The 17,975-nt window shown below is 42.7% G+C and overlaps 1 protein-coding gene across 1 annotated transcript in view; it reads right to left on the bottom strand.

Annotated features, from left to right (window-relative positions):
- KCNK10 (potassium two pore domain channel subfamily K member 10) overlaps positions 1–17,975 on the bottom strand; it is an 82,594-nt gene that overhangs the window by 13,592 nt on the left and 51,027 nt on the right. Inside the window, exons 6-7 of the mRNA XM_080397537.1 lie at positions 5,075–5,261; positions 1,757–1,899 (exon numbers count right to left, since the gene is read on the bottom strand). Coding sequence (XP_080253663.1) covers positions 1,757–1,899; positions 5,075–5,261 — 330 coding nt within the window. The remainder of the gene's footprint in view (positions 1–1,756; positions 1,900–5,074; positions 5,262–17,975) is intronic.

Below are 17,975 nucleotides of genomic sequence, written 5' to 3'. Positions count from 1 at the left end.
GCCCGTCTCACATTTTGCCACCCCACACATTTTCTAGCTGTGTTATAGGATGGGAGGTGTTCATGCTAATTCCTCTTTGGTTAAGAACAAAAACCTGACTTAAAATGTCAGCGGTAGCTGGTCAAGAGTGAGCAAAATTAATCACATGTAGTTATACCAATATGCTTCAGAACAGGACAACAACCAGTGTATCAATGGAGTATTTTCGCATATTGCTGATGGATGGAGCTGTTCAGTCCCACTGAAGGTTCTGGTCGGTGCCGCAGAGCAATTAACACTGGAAATACCTGTTAGATAAATTCAGGTGGACTTCTGACTGGTCCGGTCTAGGGTTCATTCTCAGGGACAAATGGAGCTGCCTTTAATGGAGGTTCCCACTGCATAACTGTCCAAACACCACCCTCTTACTAAGAGTTTTCAACACATAATCTGTGTGGGCACCATGAGCATGTCATTACATGTCTCCCTGCTTTGCTCTGGTTTAATCCTTTGCACCTGAGAGCAGAATAATGGCTGAGAACAAAGCACCTGCATGGCTGCTGCATTTTTGAACTGAGAAAAGAGAAGACAAATGACCAAGCAACATCTCAGTCAACACAGACCTTTCCCCAAGTTCAGCTAAAGGAGAACAGGTTCAGGAGTAGGAGGTCTGCAGGAGGCCAGCAAGGTCAACAGTTTACTTGGGCTGCTGCAGCCAGAATGCAAGTTCCTGCAACCAGAGATCCATAAGTCATCTTCTGTTTCTCAGGCCAGATGGGCAGGTGTCCCTTTAGCACTGTATTACCTGTGGCAGCAGGCATCTCACATCCACCGTGAGAGCTCAGGTTCCCACCGGTAGGTGCCTGCTGATGCTCACCCTGACAGCCAAGCTCCCTGTGAAGCCCCCTGTTATTAATGGAGATGCCCAGGGGATGCGCCAGACCTCAGGGACCACAGGTGCCTTCACGAAGGAGAAACAGCACTATTCCTCTGCCAGACTTTGCCTGTGCCTGCTTTTTGGCTAACCCTGCCAGGCTGCCTTTGCTGGCAATGCAGGAGGAGATTGCCTTAAAAATTGAAATTATATCATTAACTACCTCCACAATAGGCTTCAGCTCTACAGTCATGGCAATTGCCTTCTATTTTCCACCCTTATTTGACTGAGGCATTAGCAACAGTGTCTTTGAATCACAGAAAGCATGGTCTGAGTGAATTTAATTATGTTCTTCCTGATACTGACTACTCAGTTTCTTCAATTTTTAATAATATGGTACTCAGTAAGGGGCCTGAATCTAAACCTTTGCTCAGAACCATATTCCCTGGCACAGGGAAAGGTGGGAAAACTCAATATAAAACCCTGGTTTAAAGGCAGATTCTTGTTTCATGATGAAGAGTGCCAACTAATGTCTTCAAAACCCACGCATTTCTAATTTTTAAGGAGAGAACACTGACATTTTTATCACAATTTTGTAGCTAGTTTCAGAGTGAAGGCTGGCCTCTCTTATTCTGTAATTGCAATCCTACCGATGTGTGCTGTGTATTTGGCAGTACTGGTAGAGGTGCAGCAACCTAGGTTGCTTCAGTTGCTCTTTTTCCTCCCTTTGCGAAGGAGTTAAAGATCAGAACTACCTGGATACTGAAGGCAGCCAGCGGAGTCAGCCATGGGGAATACTGAGCATTGGTCATGCAGAGAAGCATCCTTCTTTAGATGAGCAGGAATCAGGCACTTAGAGCTCCCTTATAAAATCAGAAACCACTGAGACATTACTAGTCATACCTCTTCTTTTGTCTTCTTGGACAGGACTCTTAACCAGTCTCCAATCATGCTCAGGACAGCCGCAAAATAGGCGAGGCCAACAAGGATCCAGAACCACACCAAGGGTTTGTACCACTCCCGGTAATGGATGTCAGCATTTCCTCCTGAAATAAGCAGATGCTTATGCTTAGGAATCATGAGATGCCACAATTATGAGAAAATATCTGCAATTCTGAGGAATTCCTGAAATTATTTCTCAACTCTTGCCAACACCACTGTATTTCTAATAATAGATGAGAGGCCTGTCAGATGGGAGGAACACAAGCTGTTCTTAATTTAAGACTCTTCAAAATTACCTATTATCCTGCTGCTATGTGACCTGCCAAAGCAGCTAGTAAACACTTTTCTTTATATTGCTCACACTCTGAAGAAAGTCTGAAATTTCTGTTTTGATAGTACTTGCAACAGCATGAACACTCTTCCAAGAAAATGGTTTAATACAACTGGTCTTCCTTATCCCAAACTGCCTGCAGCTTGGTAGTTGAGAAACTTTACAGTTTAACACTCTCAGATTATATAGTTTCCAGATTTTTTTTTTCTTTTCTGGCATTTAGCTACAGGATTGAGAGTCCTACACACAGGACAAAGAAAAGTGGCTTTGTCTTCCCCTCCAGACCAGGATATCTGACAGGATCCAGCCATGCATCAGCCCTGATAATGATATACTGTCTGCTTGGGTATCAGTTATACGGATGCATTCTCTGGCCAGTAAATTGAGAGGAGATATGGATCAAATGAAGCAATAAATATCCTATATGGTCTTCATACAAGTCTCAGGGTGACCTGGTAAAACAATTGTGCAAGACATTTGGCAAAGCTCATGGGCTATGAAGAGCCTAAAATAAGCGCAGTGGCAGCCAGGCTGCTGCCTACCACGGAGTAGAATAAACTTTCCCAAAAGAAAGCAACCACAACATCACTTTTGAGACTCCCAGTCCCATCACAAGGCAAGAAGGAGAGCCAGTGCGAGGCAAGCAGAGCTCTGAGCTGCAGGGAGTGAGTGGCAAAGGGTCTGCATAGCCCCATGGCCCCAGCCCGCAGTGCAGGTGACCACCACCTCGGTGGTACCGGTGTGACCCGCTGCCCAAAAAGCCAGCCCGCCAGGGGACTCAGACAGAGGACTGCCTATGTCCCACTCTTCAGCCTTGGTTAGGCAAGAGCTAGACACCAACTTGTACCTCTGCATGACTGCAGAGAGAGTTTAGGATTTTTCCCCCGGTGACATCACCAGACAACACAGTTCGGCATTTCCCCCTGAGCTTTTTGAAACCTGAGACATTCCTACGACTCTAATTTTACCCAGACTCAGTCTGAGTGTACGTACACAATTTGAAATTCCCCCTGGAAGGTCAGACATTGAGAACTGGCAGGGACCCAAATATCAGTTTTGATGTTACTCCCTCCCCACAGACCGCATGAATCACTCTCTTTTTTTCCAGTCTTTAAGAGTGTGAAACAATGGGAGGTGGGGGCTGCTGTTGCTATGGTACAACGAGGCTCTTCTGATCATACGTGTCCCTGAGGATGCTCGCTATGAAACAGATTGTCTAGGTCTATCTTACGGAGTAATCAGGCGACTGAGAAAGCATGAGACCACTTTTTTCCAGCCTATCAGATATTCTGTTTTTTTCAGGCTCCATCCACAATTGTGTCTCCAACAGCAGTACAGAAACTTGCCCGGTTTGCCAGGAGCTGGGACACGTTCTAGGTGGAATAAATCAGCATAGCTCCATTGATGCTGTTTTACCCAATACGATGTAGTATTTCTGATTTGATATTGAAGGGACGGAGCTATTGAGAGATTGAAGTGACAAAAAATCTGTTTCAAAACCGGCAATAAAACCCAAATCTCCTGGTGATCACCTGCCTTAAACTCTTATCATGAGATAGCCTCTGAAGTTTTCCCATTCAGGGTCTTCCATTTGATTTTTGAAAAATCCTCGTTGTTAGTAGCCACCCAGCTGTGGATTATATTCTCCTAATCATGTTGAATATAGAACAATTTAACTTACTATTCAGAGCATTCTTATTATTATATTACTGAAGAAAACAATACCAAAGTGTGATATGCTTAAGAAAAATATTGTGAATTATTTTTATTTCACATTGTGATACCACAAAGTCAGTGTATCAGCGAGCTTCTCTTCACATTTAAGTGGTTAAAATGGACCAAGCTCATACAAGCACTTCTGTACCTGAATGCTGATAAAACACTTCTTTTTCTTACCTGCGGCTTTCTTTGTTCACTGCCTTTTTTTCTCAATAATTCATGTCGTCTATACCACCATATCATAAAAAGGGAGGATGAGATTCCTCTCTACAAAAAGATGTGTCTGCAGCTCTTCAGCAAAGAAAACTTTATATATCCTGTAGCTTCATTTGATGCTTTTAACTCATTCGTATTTCACTGATTTATAGTAAGTAACAAAACAGTAGCAAAGCATGGCTGTTTGTAACACAGGCATCTTAATGCCTTTAATTGGGAACACTAACAGGAGTGAGGACTAGAGGTCGTGTACTAATGGGGAAAAAATCCACTTATTTTAACCACCTTTTCGTTAGCAAAGCAGTTGGGGGAGGGGGAGAGGGGGGAATAAAATCTCATCTTGCCAGCCAACAATCTTGACTCCCTCTTTGGAAATTGATAATGATGGATATTTATAGTTCCTGCTAGTACTGTATTAATCTTGGAGAGTATCCTCCTAGCACTAAGATGCGCACCGCAGCAGCCCTTCTTTTCCTTCCTACATGAGTTTTCGTTAACAGGGCAACTGCAACGTCAACATTTCTGCTGAGGTTAGAGAATAAAATGCAGTTTCTGAAATGCTACAGCTGCTGTAGTAGCAGCCCATTGCTGCATCCCAGCAGAGATTTCTCCAGCCCCATGGCTCAGCCCTACTTTGTAAAAGCCTCATCTATTCATCATTTTGGCTACGTGCTTCTGCAGGCAGCCTCAGACCGAGCCCTAATGGACTAATACATATGTCAAGTTCAATGGGAAAGTCGTTTGACTTGTGCATAATTCATTGCATGATAAAGGATAATCAGGACTTCCCAGGCTCCCAGTAGCCACGCTGCTGAAAGCCGGCAATCTGCAGGTGGCAAGGCACCCGGTTCTTAAATCACCCTGGTGTCCTACTGCCCAGTAACCCCAACCAAAACACCTGGCATCATGTTACAGGGATACAATCCGTTGTGAAAAGCCTCCTCTCTACACCAGCAAACAAGCTGTAAGAGCCAAAGCCCTGGCGCACAGCACGCAGGCTCCAAGCTGCTCACCTGCTACAAAGTCACCGAAGCCAACAGTAGTCAGAGTGACAACCACAAAGTAGATGGACTCCAAGGCTGTCCAGCCCTCGATGTGCTTGAAGATAACTGCAGGAATGGTCACAAAGACAATGCAGCCTGCCAGGATGAAGAGGATAGTAGAGATCACCCGGATCTTTGTTTGACTCACTTGCTTTTTCTAGAAAAAGAAAATAACAAAAGAAAAAAAAATATTTTTTGAGTGGATTGCTGGGACTGTATACCTTGTGAACGGTAGGCTGATGGTGCTGGCATCACCTGGTGTGTCTCTTTCTGCCTTTTGTGAGTTTATTAGGTGGAACACAACCAACCCTCCCTGTCAGTGAGAGCCCTACCCGGCTCACAGGAACGTCTATGTCTGGCCCCACAAAATTGTGATTCCCATTGTCCATCCACTAGGCAGCTACTAACCTTCCAGAAACACAGCCTGGAAAAACAGTCCTGAGCTCCAGAAAGGCTCCAGTACGCTCCAGCTCAGGTTCGACATGTAAGAAAAAGTGCACACCCCCATACATGTACACATACACCCACATCGCCTCACCAGCTCCAAGCGTTCAACAAGTAAGACCAAGACTAAAATCAAAATAAACTCTTTTTTCCTCTAAAAATACCCCTGAGATTTTATGTAGAAATAATTCATGCTGCGGGTTTTCTAGACTCAGGTTTTCCAGCTTGCATTCAGAAATATGAAGATTAAATCTCCTTTACAAAAATAGACAGCTGTATTATCAGTTTGCTCCAGAAATAAAAGATTTATGTCAAATACCAAACAACCTGAGATAAAATTACCTACGTAAATCCACACTGGAGGGCTCCTGAACAAAGAGGATGCGTATTACTGGCTGCTATAAACTGAACACAAATATAAGCAGTGTAATTGCAACATTTTACACTCCTAGCTCATATAAACCCTCAATCTATTTAATATAAACTTAGATTTATCCAGTAGTATTGATGTCAGCCTGGATTAATACAACGGACTCTGGCAGATTTATTTCAGGTTTTCTCTGACATAAATAAACTCCAGATTCAATAGAGTTTCACAAGAAACCTGGAAGAAGAAATTTCCAGTCCTTATGCAGGAAAAGGAGTGCGGAGGTCACTGTCAGTCACGTATTTTCAAATTTAGTTTTCTAAATCAAGCCTCTCTGTTGACCCAGAAATGAGATCTCATTTCAGATTGGGATGTTGCCTGGGAAGGAAATCAGGTCTCAGGAGCTGTCTTTGCGCCATACAGAAGGGATATTGCCTGAGCTGGGGTTATCCACCAGCCTGCGAGCAGTACTGCTGCTGCAGCTGCTGCAGGAGCATTTCTTTCAGAGGTGCCGTGCCAGACCCTCATTAGACACCCATCCGAGCTGGGGTGCTCTGCAATTAGAACCCAGGCAGCAGCATAAATATGCCATGTTTCCTGAATACTTCTAGTTCTGAAACTGTTTGAGATGATCCCTACACTTGATATTTTTTGTTTGTTTGTTTTGCGTGCACTTATTATTTTCTGTGCCTGGCTGAAAAGAAATCCTTAAATAGTAATATAATGCCATTAATCAAACTGAAGGCACAGGAAACACTAAGTACCAAGGAGAAAAACAACACAAGAATATAAAACCTGACTTCTTGTTTCTCGAGATTCATTCTGAGCGATTTGCTAAAACACTAAAGGATGATGTAGTTTCTTCAAGAGGTACGGTCACCCTTCACAACAGCAGCGTTTCAGACTTACTCTGTGTGTGGTGATGGGAAAGCAACTGACCTCGTGGACGTTACGTGGTGTCCAAGATTGGCACACTTGCTTTTTGTCATGGAGGATGAGGCTCTAACCACGATGTCGTTTAGTTAATAGTTTGTGCAAGGTGACTTGTTCACTCCTACCCAATGCTTCAGTTTCCTGATATGCAAAACAGAACGGCAGGCACCTTGCTACAGGGGAAGGTGCCATATAGTACTGGGAATCCTTGGGCAAAAAATACTTCGAAGCTGCCAAGCACTAAGCACTACTAGTAAAGCAAAGTTATGCAGAGTCATCCTTCCTACAGTCCCCATACAGCAATATTAAAATGCATTTCTATATGTGTCAGGATTGTCTTGTCTCGTGGCAGAAACAAGAGTGGAAAGCATGGCCTGCAAATCCGTACCAAATGTCAGGGCATCCGCTTATTTAGAAGCGATACATTCGGGTTGTTGGTTTTTTTGGAGATGACAGGATCTGCAGAAAAGCCTGACTCATGGTTACTGTGCACCTCGGTCACTCGCACTAAAGCCGAGCAGCTGAGGGTCTGTTTTCTTCTTGCTCTTCCAGCGGTACAAAGGAAGGCAGCAAGCTACGGTGAGTCAGGGACAGCATTTTCAGGGCTACTGAAAAGAGCACAAAAGGAAGACTCGGAAGCAAAACTACTTAATGGACAATAGCACATGGAATTCAGGGTACCAGTGACAAGGAGGGTCTTTTCACAGTTAGATGTGCCTTCAGAGAATGTTCACAGTACAGGATAATTGCCATAGATCCAAAAAATGCCAAGGTATAAACGTCATTAGTCATGGAATATGTACACTGTAGTAATTACGCATCACAAAAAGGTTGGTTTGCGTTGGTTTTTTTTTTGCAGATGGAGTTGGCCTTGCTATTTAACTACGAAGAACATTATTTTCTGCTGCCCAGGTTCTCAGGAATAAGGAAATGCAGGCTTTACATTCCAGTTTTGGCACAGTTGTATCAAGATGAGAGTAAATTAACCTGACCCACTGCAGTATTACACTGTACCAAGTCATTATTAAAAGAAAGAGAGAGAGAGAGAGAGATAGCACTATATATATATATATATATATATATATATATAAACGCCTAAAGGTTGAGAAATCTGAAAAAGTTCATACAAACTCCTCTTTTAAATAGTATTTGCACTCTGGAGCCAAACACTGGCAAACAGCTGAGCAACTCCAGCTAGGCTAGCACATTCCCTGAGCCCATGAGTTTGTGACATAAATACAGGATTTTCTATAGGCGTCAAAATGAAACAGTAAGAGAGGCCTTTCTCCAGGAAAAGTAGTTAATCTCATAGCAGTTTAAGTAAAATGAAAACACGTGTAAGAGAGATGTTTTCTACTCTTTTCTTTTTTTAGTTTGTTTTGTGTTTCTTTTTTAGTTTTGTTTTAACAACAAGTTCTCTCCACATTGATGAAGCAGGTAACTTCTAAGACATTCATCAAATATAAATAAATCAGTGCTTTCTAATGAGAGAGACTTCAATTTAAATCAGCCTACAGCTGATCTGGAAAAGATTAAAGGAGGACTCTTAAGAAGAAACGAACAGAACTTTCTGTGATATAACCACCTATGAGGGATCATTCCCAGCTACTAATGAAGGTGCTGGTTTTACTCTTAAGGTGGCCAGGTGCTAAAAAGGCAACATCACTGACATCATCTTAACCATATTTATTCAAACAACCCACTGCCAACCTGGGCTAGTGCCGAGAGGAGTGAGGACAGACGTTCCCATGAAAACACCCTTATCAGTGGAATTTTGTTCTTCTGCATCTTTTCCTTGCTTTTTCCTTATTTTCTGTTACATACACGGGGGTCTTCTTGGTTTTGGTCTTATCCAATAATTTCCGGAGTTAAAAGAAATCCTGTATTTTTTTCTTCCCTCCCCCTGGTCCTACAGATCAAAGCTGATGAACCAGATTATTTTACAGCTCCTGCCCTGTTCAGGTGAATTAACTCAGGTGCAATTTTTCTGACCTGACTGTTGACAGCGAAAGGACCAAACAAGGTTCTTAAGTTCCCAAGCTGAGATCACAGGGATGACACATATTCCTTCAAAAAGGGAGTAGGAGACATTAAGCATGGGATCAAAAGATGCTACAGCCATTTATCAGATTAGACTAAATGCTAAATATGTGAAACATACATATTGCCATGAATACCATATTTCAAATATGCTTATTCCACAGTTTTATAGTGGCACCTCCCGTTTCACTGAAACTCCCCCAATATACAGTACTACTCAACCACAAATAGCACTGGAACATCAGCTGCTTCACAGTGAGCTCAGATGGTTCTTCCACCTTCCAAACATTTTCTGTTCTGAATTCCTGACAAATATCCCCAAGAATCACACAAGTTATTTACCTTTTTGGCTAGATGACCAGTGCCATATTTTTAGTAGTACTGTAATGTGCCTGCATGGAACATGCTGTCCTCATCCTTCTACAAGCCTCTGCAGTTTGGAGCACTCCTCCAAAGAAAACACGTTTTTTCAACATTTCTTTTGTCCCCTTAACCTACTCTTAACTTTATGCCCTCTCCCATGCTGCCAACTATTCTTGGAACAGATTGTCTTTGCCCATGTGCTCATTAAACAGCTTGTTGTCTAAATCACTTTCTCCAGATCAAAATATTTTAACAAGGGGAAAGCCAGTCTCAAAGCATAAAACAGAGTATCACACACATAGGTTGTTGGGGTTTTTTTTTCCTCTCAGCCACAAACGTTAGGTATGTTGTTAGTCAAAACATTTTTGCTAGACTAGTGTAGACAGTGCAGATATTCACAGGTTCACAGTGCTTGCCTTCCAGCTCAGTCAGATGCAGGGTAGCCCTGGTCCAGAGGCTGGCACGTACCTCAGCGAAGCGCGATGCCCGTCTCAGCAGGCTGTATGGAAAGGCTGGCACAGCCCTGAGCTCACAGAGCTCCTTGGCGGTTGCATCGACCTCACTGCTGCCTATACCTGTCACTGCGGGTTTCTTTCTAGCTTGTCCTAGCTCCTTCACATTCAAAATGAGGCTGAAAGTAGATGTATTTTAAATATCACTGACTTAGAGATAATATCTAAGAATAATATAATAATCTTTTGCTCTTCTGTGTTCTCTGAACCCACTGCAATGGGTCCCACTGCAGGACACTGCTGAGCTCCTCAGACAAGGTGGTAGCACCTCTGGGAAAGTGTATTTAAGAAAAGGCAGAAATGCTGGACAGGCAGAGGAGGAGGACAAGGACAAGGAGGGAATAGAGGAGGGAATAAGGAAACAACAAGGACAAGGCAGTGGGAGGTGCTCCATGGCAGAGCAGGTACTGCCCTGGAGGGCCCACAGCCCATGGAGGACCAGTGAAGGACCAGAGGAAAAGGGCTGAGAGACAGAGAGCAGCAGAGAGAAACCCATGTGTCCTGAGCCCAGCCCCTTGCTGCTGGCTGCTGACTGGAGGGACTGGGTGCCACCTGCGGTGATAACGTGGGGGGAGGAGAGGTGTCTGGAGCGAAGTGAGCCTGGGAAAGGGGAGAGGAAGGCATTTGGAATGTTTGTCTTTTTACTTCCAAACACCCAACCAATTAAATATTTATCCTAGTTGAAAATAAATAAATTAAATTCCACAAGTCAACTCTGTTTTGCCCATGACAGTATTCACCAAGTGATCTCACTGCCTTTATTTTGAACCGTGAGTTTTCACTTTTGTTCTTCCTATTTCCCCCTCACCCCACCATGGGGAGGGGAGCAAGCAAGCAGCTCTGTGGTGTTTGCCAGCCCGGGCCTGGGCACCCATCAATGGAGAAGGCAACACCCCTTGAAAGCATAGCAGCAGAATTCTATACAATATATTTTAAAATATATACATTTCAGACCCCTCCATGGGTTAAGAACAGTGGTTTGAACCATTCTACTAGAGATGGGCTTCCCCTACTGTCTAACCAGCTGTCTTGGCACCTCAGTGCTATTTCAATTCTCATGTTTTATAAAGAACCCTGCTACTGCTGCACAAAAAAATGCAAAATCCATCCCCTATTTCTTACCAGTAATAAGTACTGTAGGGGAGACAGATATAAAAAGCTGTAAGTGCTCACACTTGTTACTAAGCTTGGGAGAGACAATCCTGAATACACACACGGCACAGGTCAGAGGAAAGCGGATTTTTTTACATTGCTATTTTTCCCTATAAAACCACACTTCTGCGGGGTGTTTGTCTAGACCCAGATGGAATATGCAGCAAGATTCTCACAGAGGAGCAGCTTTCTCTAATGTTATTTTTTTAAAATCTCTAGGCATGGATCTTGCTGCAGTCATAATGTGAATACTGAGACTGTGTTATAAAAATACAGAAACACTGGCTCGGATATATTCCAGGCTTCATATACCCCTTACCAATCTTCTTCTTCTCTCTAGGAAGCACATGTAGGGCTTTCTGATATGCACCAACTAATTTTTCAATTTGATTATTATGCTACTGAAGAAACACAAATAACAATAATGAGCCCCAACCTCTGTTCTGGCTGAGCTGTAGCCAGCCCAAGAAAAACTAAATGTTGAATAAGAAGGATCCCTATAGATAGGTACATAGAGAGGTAGATACATAGATGCTTTTCTCAGACATCGGAGCAGACAAAGGGCAACAGAGGTTCGTGGCGTAAACTGAAGCAGTTTCAAAGGATGCTCACAGAGGCTGAATTTGGAATGTATCGCTCCTTCCTTCTAGTCCCTTCTGAGTTACACCTATATTCGCCTCTCTCAGGGAGTGCAAGAATGGCTTAATAATCACTGTTCCGCGTCATTTCCCTGTACCTGAATGGGTTTTACCTTGCCATTGATGGTAACACTGATTTTGGTCAGTGTTGAGTCAATGCTTTCATCCTGTTCCTCAGCACAGTTCAGGGGGAAAAAATAAAATGGGATTATGATAGTGCAAAGAAGAGTGCCACACAGCAGCAAGGCTAGATTTATGAGTATATGCTCAGCACCTAATTAAGAAAGGCACTGAGACAGAGAAAGACAATCAGTGTAGCTACATAAATGGGAGATTTAGCTATCCATTGCATGACATGGCCACTTTCAAAGACTTAGCAAGGAAAAGAAAACTGAACTTCATGTTAGAAATATCTCCTCTTAGAAGAGTAGAGAAATTCAGCATTCCTTTTTTTGGCTCTTTTGGGGCTTTTATTTTTTGTACTGTTATTGTTTTGTTCCTCTACAGCAGAATAAAGCATCCCAATTCCTTCATACTAATGAGTTTTCACAACAGTTCCCTAGTGATTAGGAATTTAACATCATCAGCATCCGTAGGCTAGAGCGGATATTTTGTTGGACTAGATACTGAAAGGTTAAGCAGCAACCTTTTGAAACAGGGATCTTCAGGCTGGCCTGGTTGTACCTGTTTCTAGACTGCAGGTCTCAGTTTCTGCTTAGTTTGGAATAATGGCCAAGCAGCCTTCCCTTGCCCTTCTCGGATACAAGAGCATAAATCATTCTCTGCAAGAAATTCTTGCAGAAGTCTCCAAAGCATATTTTGTATTTACCATGAGATTTCTTACAGGTATTAACAGTAAAAAGATGACAATATTGCAGTCTTTCTAGAGGAAAATGCTATTTGTGACTAGCCAAGAAACCAGTGTTCTCTTGGGTAACTAGACCACAGGGAGTGGGTTTTACTCTAGGTGGGATACAAATCCCAGAAGAGTGGATGGAAAGTAAAAGGAGGAAGGTAGAGCATCTTCCCCTGGGCAAAAGCATGGGAAGAGTGGAAAATGTCTCACCCCTAGAAGCGTCTCTCCATGCCACAACTTTCCCACTGCTCCCGCCAGCCTTCTCCAACATTTTGCAGGAGCTGCCACTTCTTTTTTGCAAAGGGAAAAGGGGGCCAAGGATCCCCCTCAAAGGGAAAGGTCTGGCACAGGGTGAAGGGTGCATCAAATACTTCGTCTCATGGCTCAGCTCTTATTGCCACAATGACACCTGTACATGCCAAGGGAAAACATGAACGCGTAAATTCTGTTAGAGTGGTTAACACAATAGCTTAACAGTCCTAAAAGATGAAGGTTAAATGCATAAAGCAACATAACATGTTCAGGACTAATTCTCCACCTCCATCCACCACCACCACTAAATTTGTCACCTCCATCCCACCTGTTCATAACCTTGAAGCAGCATCTCTGAAGTGCGAAAGCAGCACATCCTTATGCCTGGAATGAGGCAGCACATTCAGGTACCCTCATTAATAATTCCTATCTGTTGCCTTTCAAGCTCCATCACCCCCATCACACTAAGTCTCTGATGCTTCCTCCAAAGTTGCCCACAGGAGTTTTGGAGGATATTCTGAAGGACACTGGCTAGAATGGCTCTATGTATTTGTTGAGGGGGGTGGGAATCAACAATCACTGTATTATTAACGGTCTAGATATTACATAGTGAACTGTTGCAGCTGCATCTGTCTTGTGTTTCCTTTACTCCTTATGTTGCAATTCTTGGGGTTAGGGTTTTCTTTAGGCTATAAATCACACTTCCAGAGGTGGCAACACCTGCATCAAGACCCTGGCACATAGGATTTAGTATTTCAACACTGCACTGTCAGGAACACAGAGAAGTTTCCCCAGCAATATGACCAAAACTTAAAGCAATAACAAAAGGAGGCTATTCACCATTAGTGCTTAGGAAGGAGTTTAACTTTCAGGCTGATGGTTGAAAAGTTGACGTGTTTTGCCATTAATCAGCAGCTTCCGTTGAAGTATCTTATCTTTTAAGCTTCATACAGAGTATTCAAGACACCCTAGCTGCTCAGTAAATCCTTAATCATGCTTTTAGCTCCTGTTTGTCTTGTGTTGCATGAGAAATAATTGCTTGAGACTCACGGGGTTTATTTCCAGTGCACTTTGCTGCAATTAAAAGTTATGACTAATACTAATTTCAGCAGGAAGCGGGCAGGTATAGTTTAACACTTTAGAATAGTGGCTCCGAAACATTTCAAACCATAAAGATGGACTGTTTAGCTCAGTTCCTTAACAAGAAAATTGGGGTTCAAGCCGTGCATGGAAATGTAACTCTTTGCCAGTGCTTATACTGAGATCATTCTGAATACTAACCTGGTTTCCAGCCAAACGAGAAGTGGCAAAGATTGGGCTTTGATGTCAAGAAAGAAATAGTGCTCGTCTTTTTTTACCATAGAAAACACAAAAGAAATGGATAGCTGGAACAATAGCTGGCAAATAGACAGAGATCATATTCCAGAGATAATCCCTGACGTACATAAAAAAATAGCCCGAGTACATAAAAATTAACAGTGGAAGAAAACTCCTTCCTGAAAACTTACTTCATCATTACTCTATTGCTTTCATGTTCTTCAAGGATGATAAATCATCATCCGTAGATCGATCCATCATCCACAGAAGGGTTTGGAAACACTTCTATTCAGGGTCAGTTGCCAAATACTCTCTTACCTTGCACTTAAATCAGTTTTTTAGCCACTAATTGCCTACTACACCTGTCTTTGATTTATTAATTAATTCTGTGTAAACATTCAATCAGGTGCTAAAATATTAGGCACTCTACAAAGAAAAGCTAAAGCAGATGAAGAAAACGCTTCTTTTTTTTTTTTTTTTTAAGGTAACAGAGGAATTTGGGTTAATATACCACAGTAGCTGCAGTATATTCACAATCAGAGAGAAATGTAATGAAAATCGTTTCCCAAATGAAAAATTAACGGTAACATTTTACTGTAATACAGACAGATAACTGAAGAGTCGTGGCTTAGCCCCAGCCGCTGGCTCCCTCCCCTCCCTGTGGTGGGATGGGGAGGAGAAGTGAATATACGTAAAACCTGTCAGTTGAGATAAGAACAGTTTAATAACTGAAATAAAGTAAACCAAATAACAATAATAATAACAAAAACAATAATAGTAATGACAACGATAACACTGATAGTTGTAATGAAGAGGAGAGGGAGAGAGGAATAAAATCCAAGGGGAGAAAAAAACAACACAAAAAAACCCCCAAGTGATGCTCAGTGCAGTTGCTCATCCCCGGCTGACTGATGCCCAGCCAGTCCCCTAGCAGCAATCAGCCCCCTCCAGCCAACTGCCCCCAGTTTCTATACTGGGCATGATGCTCTATGGTATGGAATGTCCCCCTGGCCAGTTGGGGTCAGCTGCCCTGGCCGTGCTCCCACCCGGCTCCTTGTGCCCCTCCTCACAGAGCAGGGGGGAACTGAAAAGCCCTTGACTGAGGGTGAGCCCTGCTCAGCCACAGCTAAACCATCAGGGTGCTGTCAGCATCGTTCTCATATCAAACCCAAAACACAGCGCTGCACCAGCTACTAGCAAGAAAATTAACTCTATCCCAGCTGAAACCAGGGCAACAGTGATAAATAGCATCTTTGTATCAATCATGGATTCCCAACTAGTTTTTATACAATGTTCTGGTTTTAAGAGCCATAAAATCTCATGAGCGTTGCAGTTCAGTGACAAGAGTATGACCCCAGTAAGAAGAATTATTGAAGGTTTGGACCTCTAATAATTTTAAACGATGAAGAAAAAAAGTAATGAAAAGATATTAAAAGGCTTCACACAAGCAGGCAACACAGTACAAGTTTCCTCTGAAGAATCCTGTGGCCACCAGGTCCACTGCACAGTGCCTGACAGCCCCAGACAGAGGTGTCCAGTACTACCAGCATAAATTATTTTGGGGAATGACTTCAGTGTGTATTGGGTTTCAGGTTTGGTGCACTGGATCTGACTTGAGATTTCCAGATAATACTATACTCTAGATTTAAGCTAGTTTTAAAACCTGGTTTTAGGATAGACTTTCCTTCTCCATCTATACTATCACCTTTTTAGCGAGACTGATTTGATTCTAAAATTGGAGCAATTATTATCTCTTCCTGGTGTTGAAATGTTTTCCCTTCTTAGAGCTGCTTCCTTCTCTTTCTAGCAGTCCCAGGAATGCCCTTTCAACTACCGCCATGCTCAGCCACCACCTGGGGCTCTCTTTGGAGGTAGATTCACTTCAAACCCTTCACGATCCTCTCTCTGAAGGATGCTCAGGCTGCTGCTACGCTTCTCGCCAGCCCTTACAGGCCTAACAGACATTGTTGATAAAACATGCTTAAAAGACCTTTCAGAAACATCGAGATCTGAACTTAAACTGTTCAGGTTAATATTAACCCTTAAATTATATGCCCATTTGCAAGAGGCTGTTGACTTGCAGGAGCAGAGAAAGATATGCTCCACAGCCAGCCCACGTAAGCTTTAGACTATAAACTTGGCAACAAAAAACAGTGGATAAGAACAAATCAGCAAAAGGTTTGCTGCACTTAGGTTACTTCCCCTGAAGCCCATTAGCTGTAAGCATTGCTAACTGAATTAAATACCCAGTTAGAGGAAATAAAATGCCAAAAGCTGGGATCCATAGATTTTGGTATGAATATTTTAATAGTAGCTTACTATCTCAGCACTGTGCAGAAAAAGATGCTTTCCTGCAGCTCAATATAATGGAGGGGAAAAGTGATCCAGAGAGTAAAACCAACATCAAGACCATACCACAAGGCAGTGGTTGAACCTAAAATACAATTCTGAGACAAGTTTGCCTCAGGTGGATGAAGAGTCACTGCATTTAGCAAAGTCATAGCCTGCACCATTAGTTGTTTAGGTCACCCATAGGATTATCATTTGCCTATTGGCACGGGAGCATGAGGACTACTAAAGCAGGTGATCATCAAAAGCAAAAATAAAACTTCCTGCTATCTTCCCATCACCGTAATTAAAGCACCGATTAGAAACAAAAAAAGAGATGTGGCCTGCAGTATCTCAAGGAGAAAAGTATTTCAGAGACAGGCATTGTAAATTTACCACTCCTGCCTTTCATCCTCCAGCTGAACTTTGTAAGAGCCTACAGTCGCACTTGTGCCATTGCTGGCCATGCTACAGGGCAGCGTCCAGATGGCCCTGGGTCTGGACTGCTTTACATCCAAGAAAAACAATTAGAACAACTCTTGTTAAGAAGAGCATTGAAGGAGTCTAGACAGGAAGGAGCAGAGAGAGGAATACGTTCGTAGAGTGCAGAGAGACTAGGAATCCTCTTTGTAACAGACGTCACTGATGAACTAGAGGAAAATGCACCCAGAGTTTTCCAACCTGGAGCACACATCTTGTACAACTAAGTCCTGGATTTCAGGAGTGCTCACGCATTTTGACTTAAACAGTTGTCAGGCAGTAGTTTTTGAAAGGTTTGAAACGTGCTTCCTCACCACACCCCATCATGTTCTGCATAGTGAAACTCCTTTTCAAGAGGATGGAGGGAGGACTGCACCCCTCAGAAGTGGTTCACAGCCCACTCCAGCGTGGTGGGACATACCCTCCCTGAACTCCCATATGCTTAACAAGTCATTGTGCTGAAGTCTTACGTCCCTGAGGAGAGCACATCAGCCTGACATTGCTAGAGACAAATTGTTCCAAAGAATCCAACATCTCAGCACTAACTGTGTTTTTAGACAGTTACTTATGCTCTAAATAAAGTTTAATGAGGAAGGCAAACTGAAATAAAAAGAGGCAGAACATTTGCTGACTGGTGTGTCTGTGCTCAGCTCCTGGACACGGCTCTCCCAAGCTGCTCGTTCTGCCACACTTTTTGTATAGAGCCTATGCAGCTGCTGCAATTTTTGCTTTCTTACAGTACCTGCATTTCTTAATTTCACTTTTATCATCAGCTAATTTACAAAAAGCATGTCTTCGGATTTAAAAGAGAGGAACTGAAAATGGAATTAAAATACTCCCCAGATTCATAAGGCACTATGGACATATTGCTGGCAAGCGCTAGAGTGTATCTAGGTTTTTTATTATTCTTATGTTGTAAAGTCCATTTTTAGCCAAATATGCTTTATGAGTATTATGAAGGATAACATTGCCTGCAGATCTCTTCTGCTAGTATTTGGCTATGCGTGTATCCATAACCTTAGTGTTAACTAACGGCAAAATTCAGATCTGGATCTAGGTTTTGGTTTAAATTGCCCATAAATTTCAGGACACTCAGGTTTGAAATGTACTTTCAGGTGCATACCCACCTGAAATAGTCACAGAAGTACCTACACATGTAAAGAAATCCTTTGCTCAGGAAAACCTTGCT

This window comes from Falco punctatus (genome assembly GCF_963210335.1).
Source record: "Falco punctatus genome assembly, chromosome: 7".
Lineage (NCBI taxonomy): Eukaryota > Metazoa > Chordata > Aves > Falconiformes > Falconidae > Falco > Falco punctatus.
Note: the sequence above shows the minus strand (reverse complement) of the source record. Positions and strands in the feature narration are given on the sequence as shown.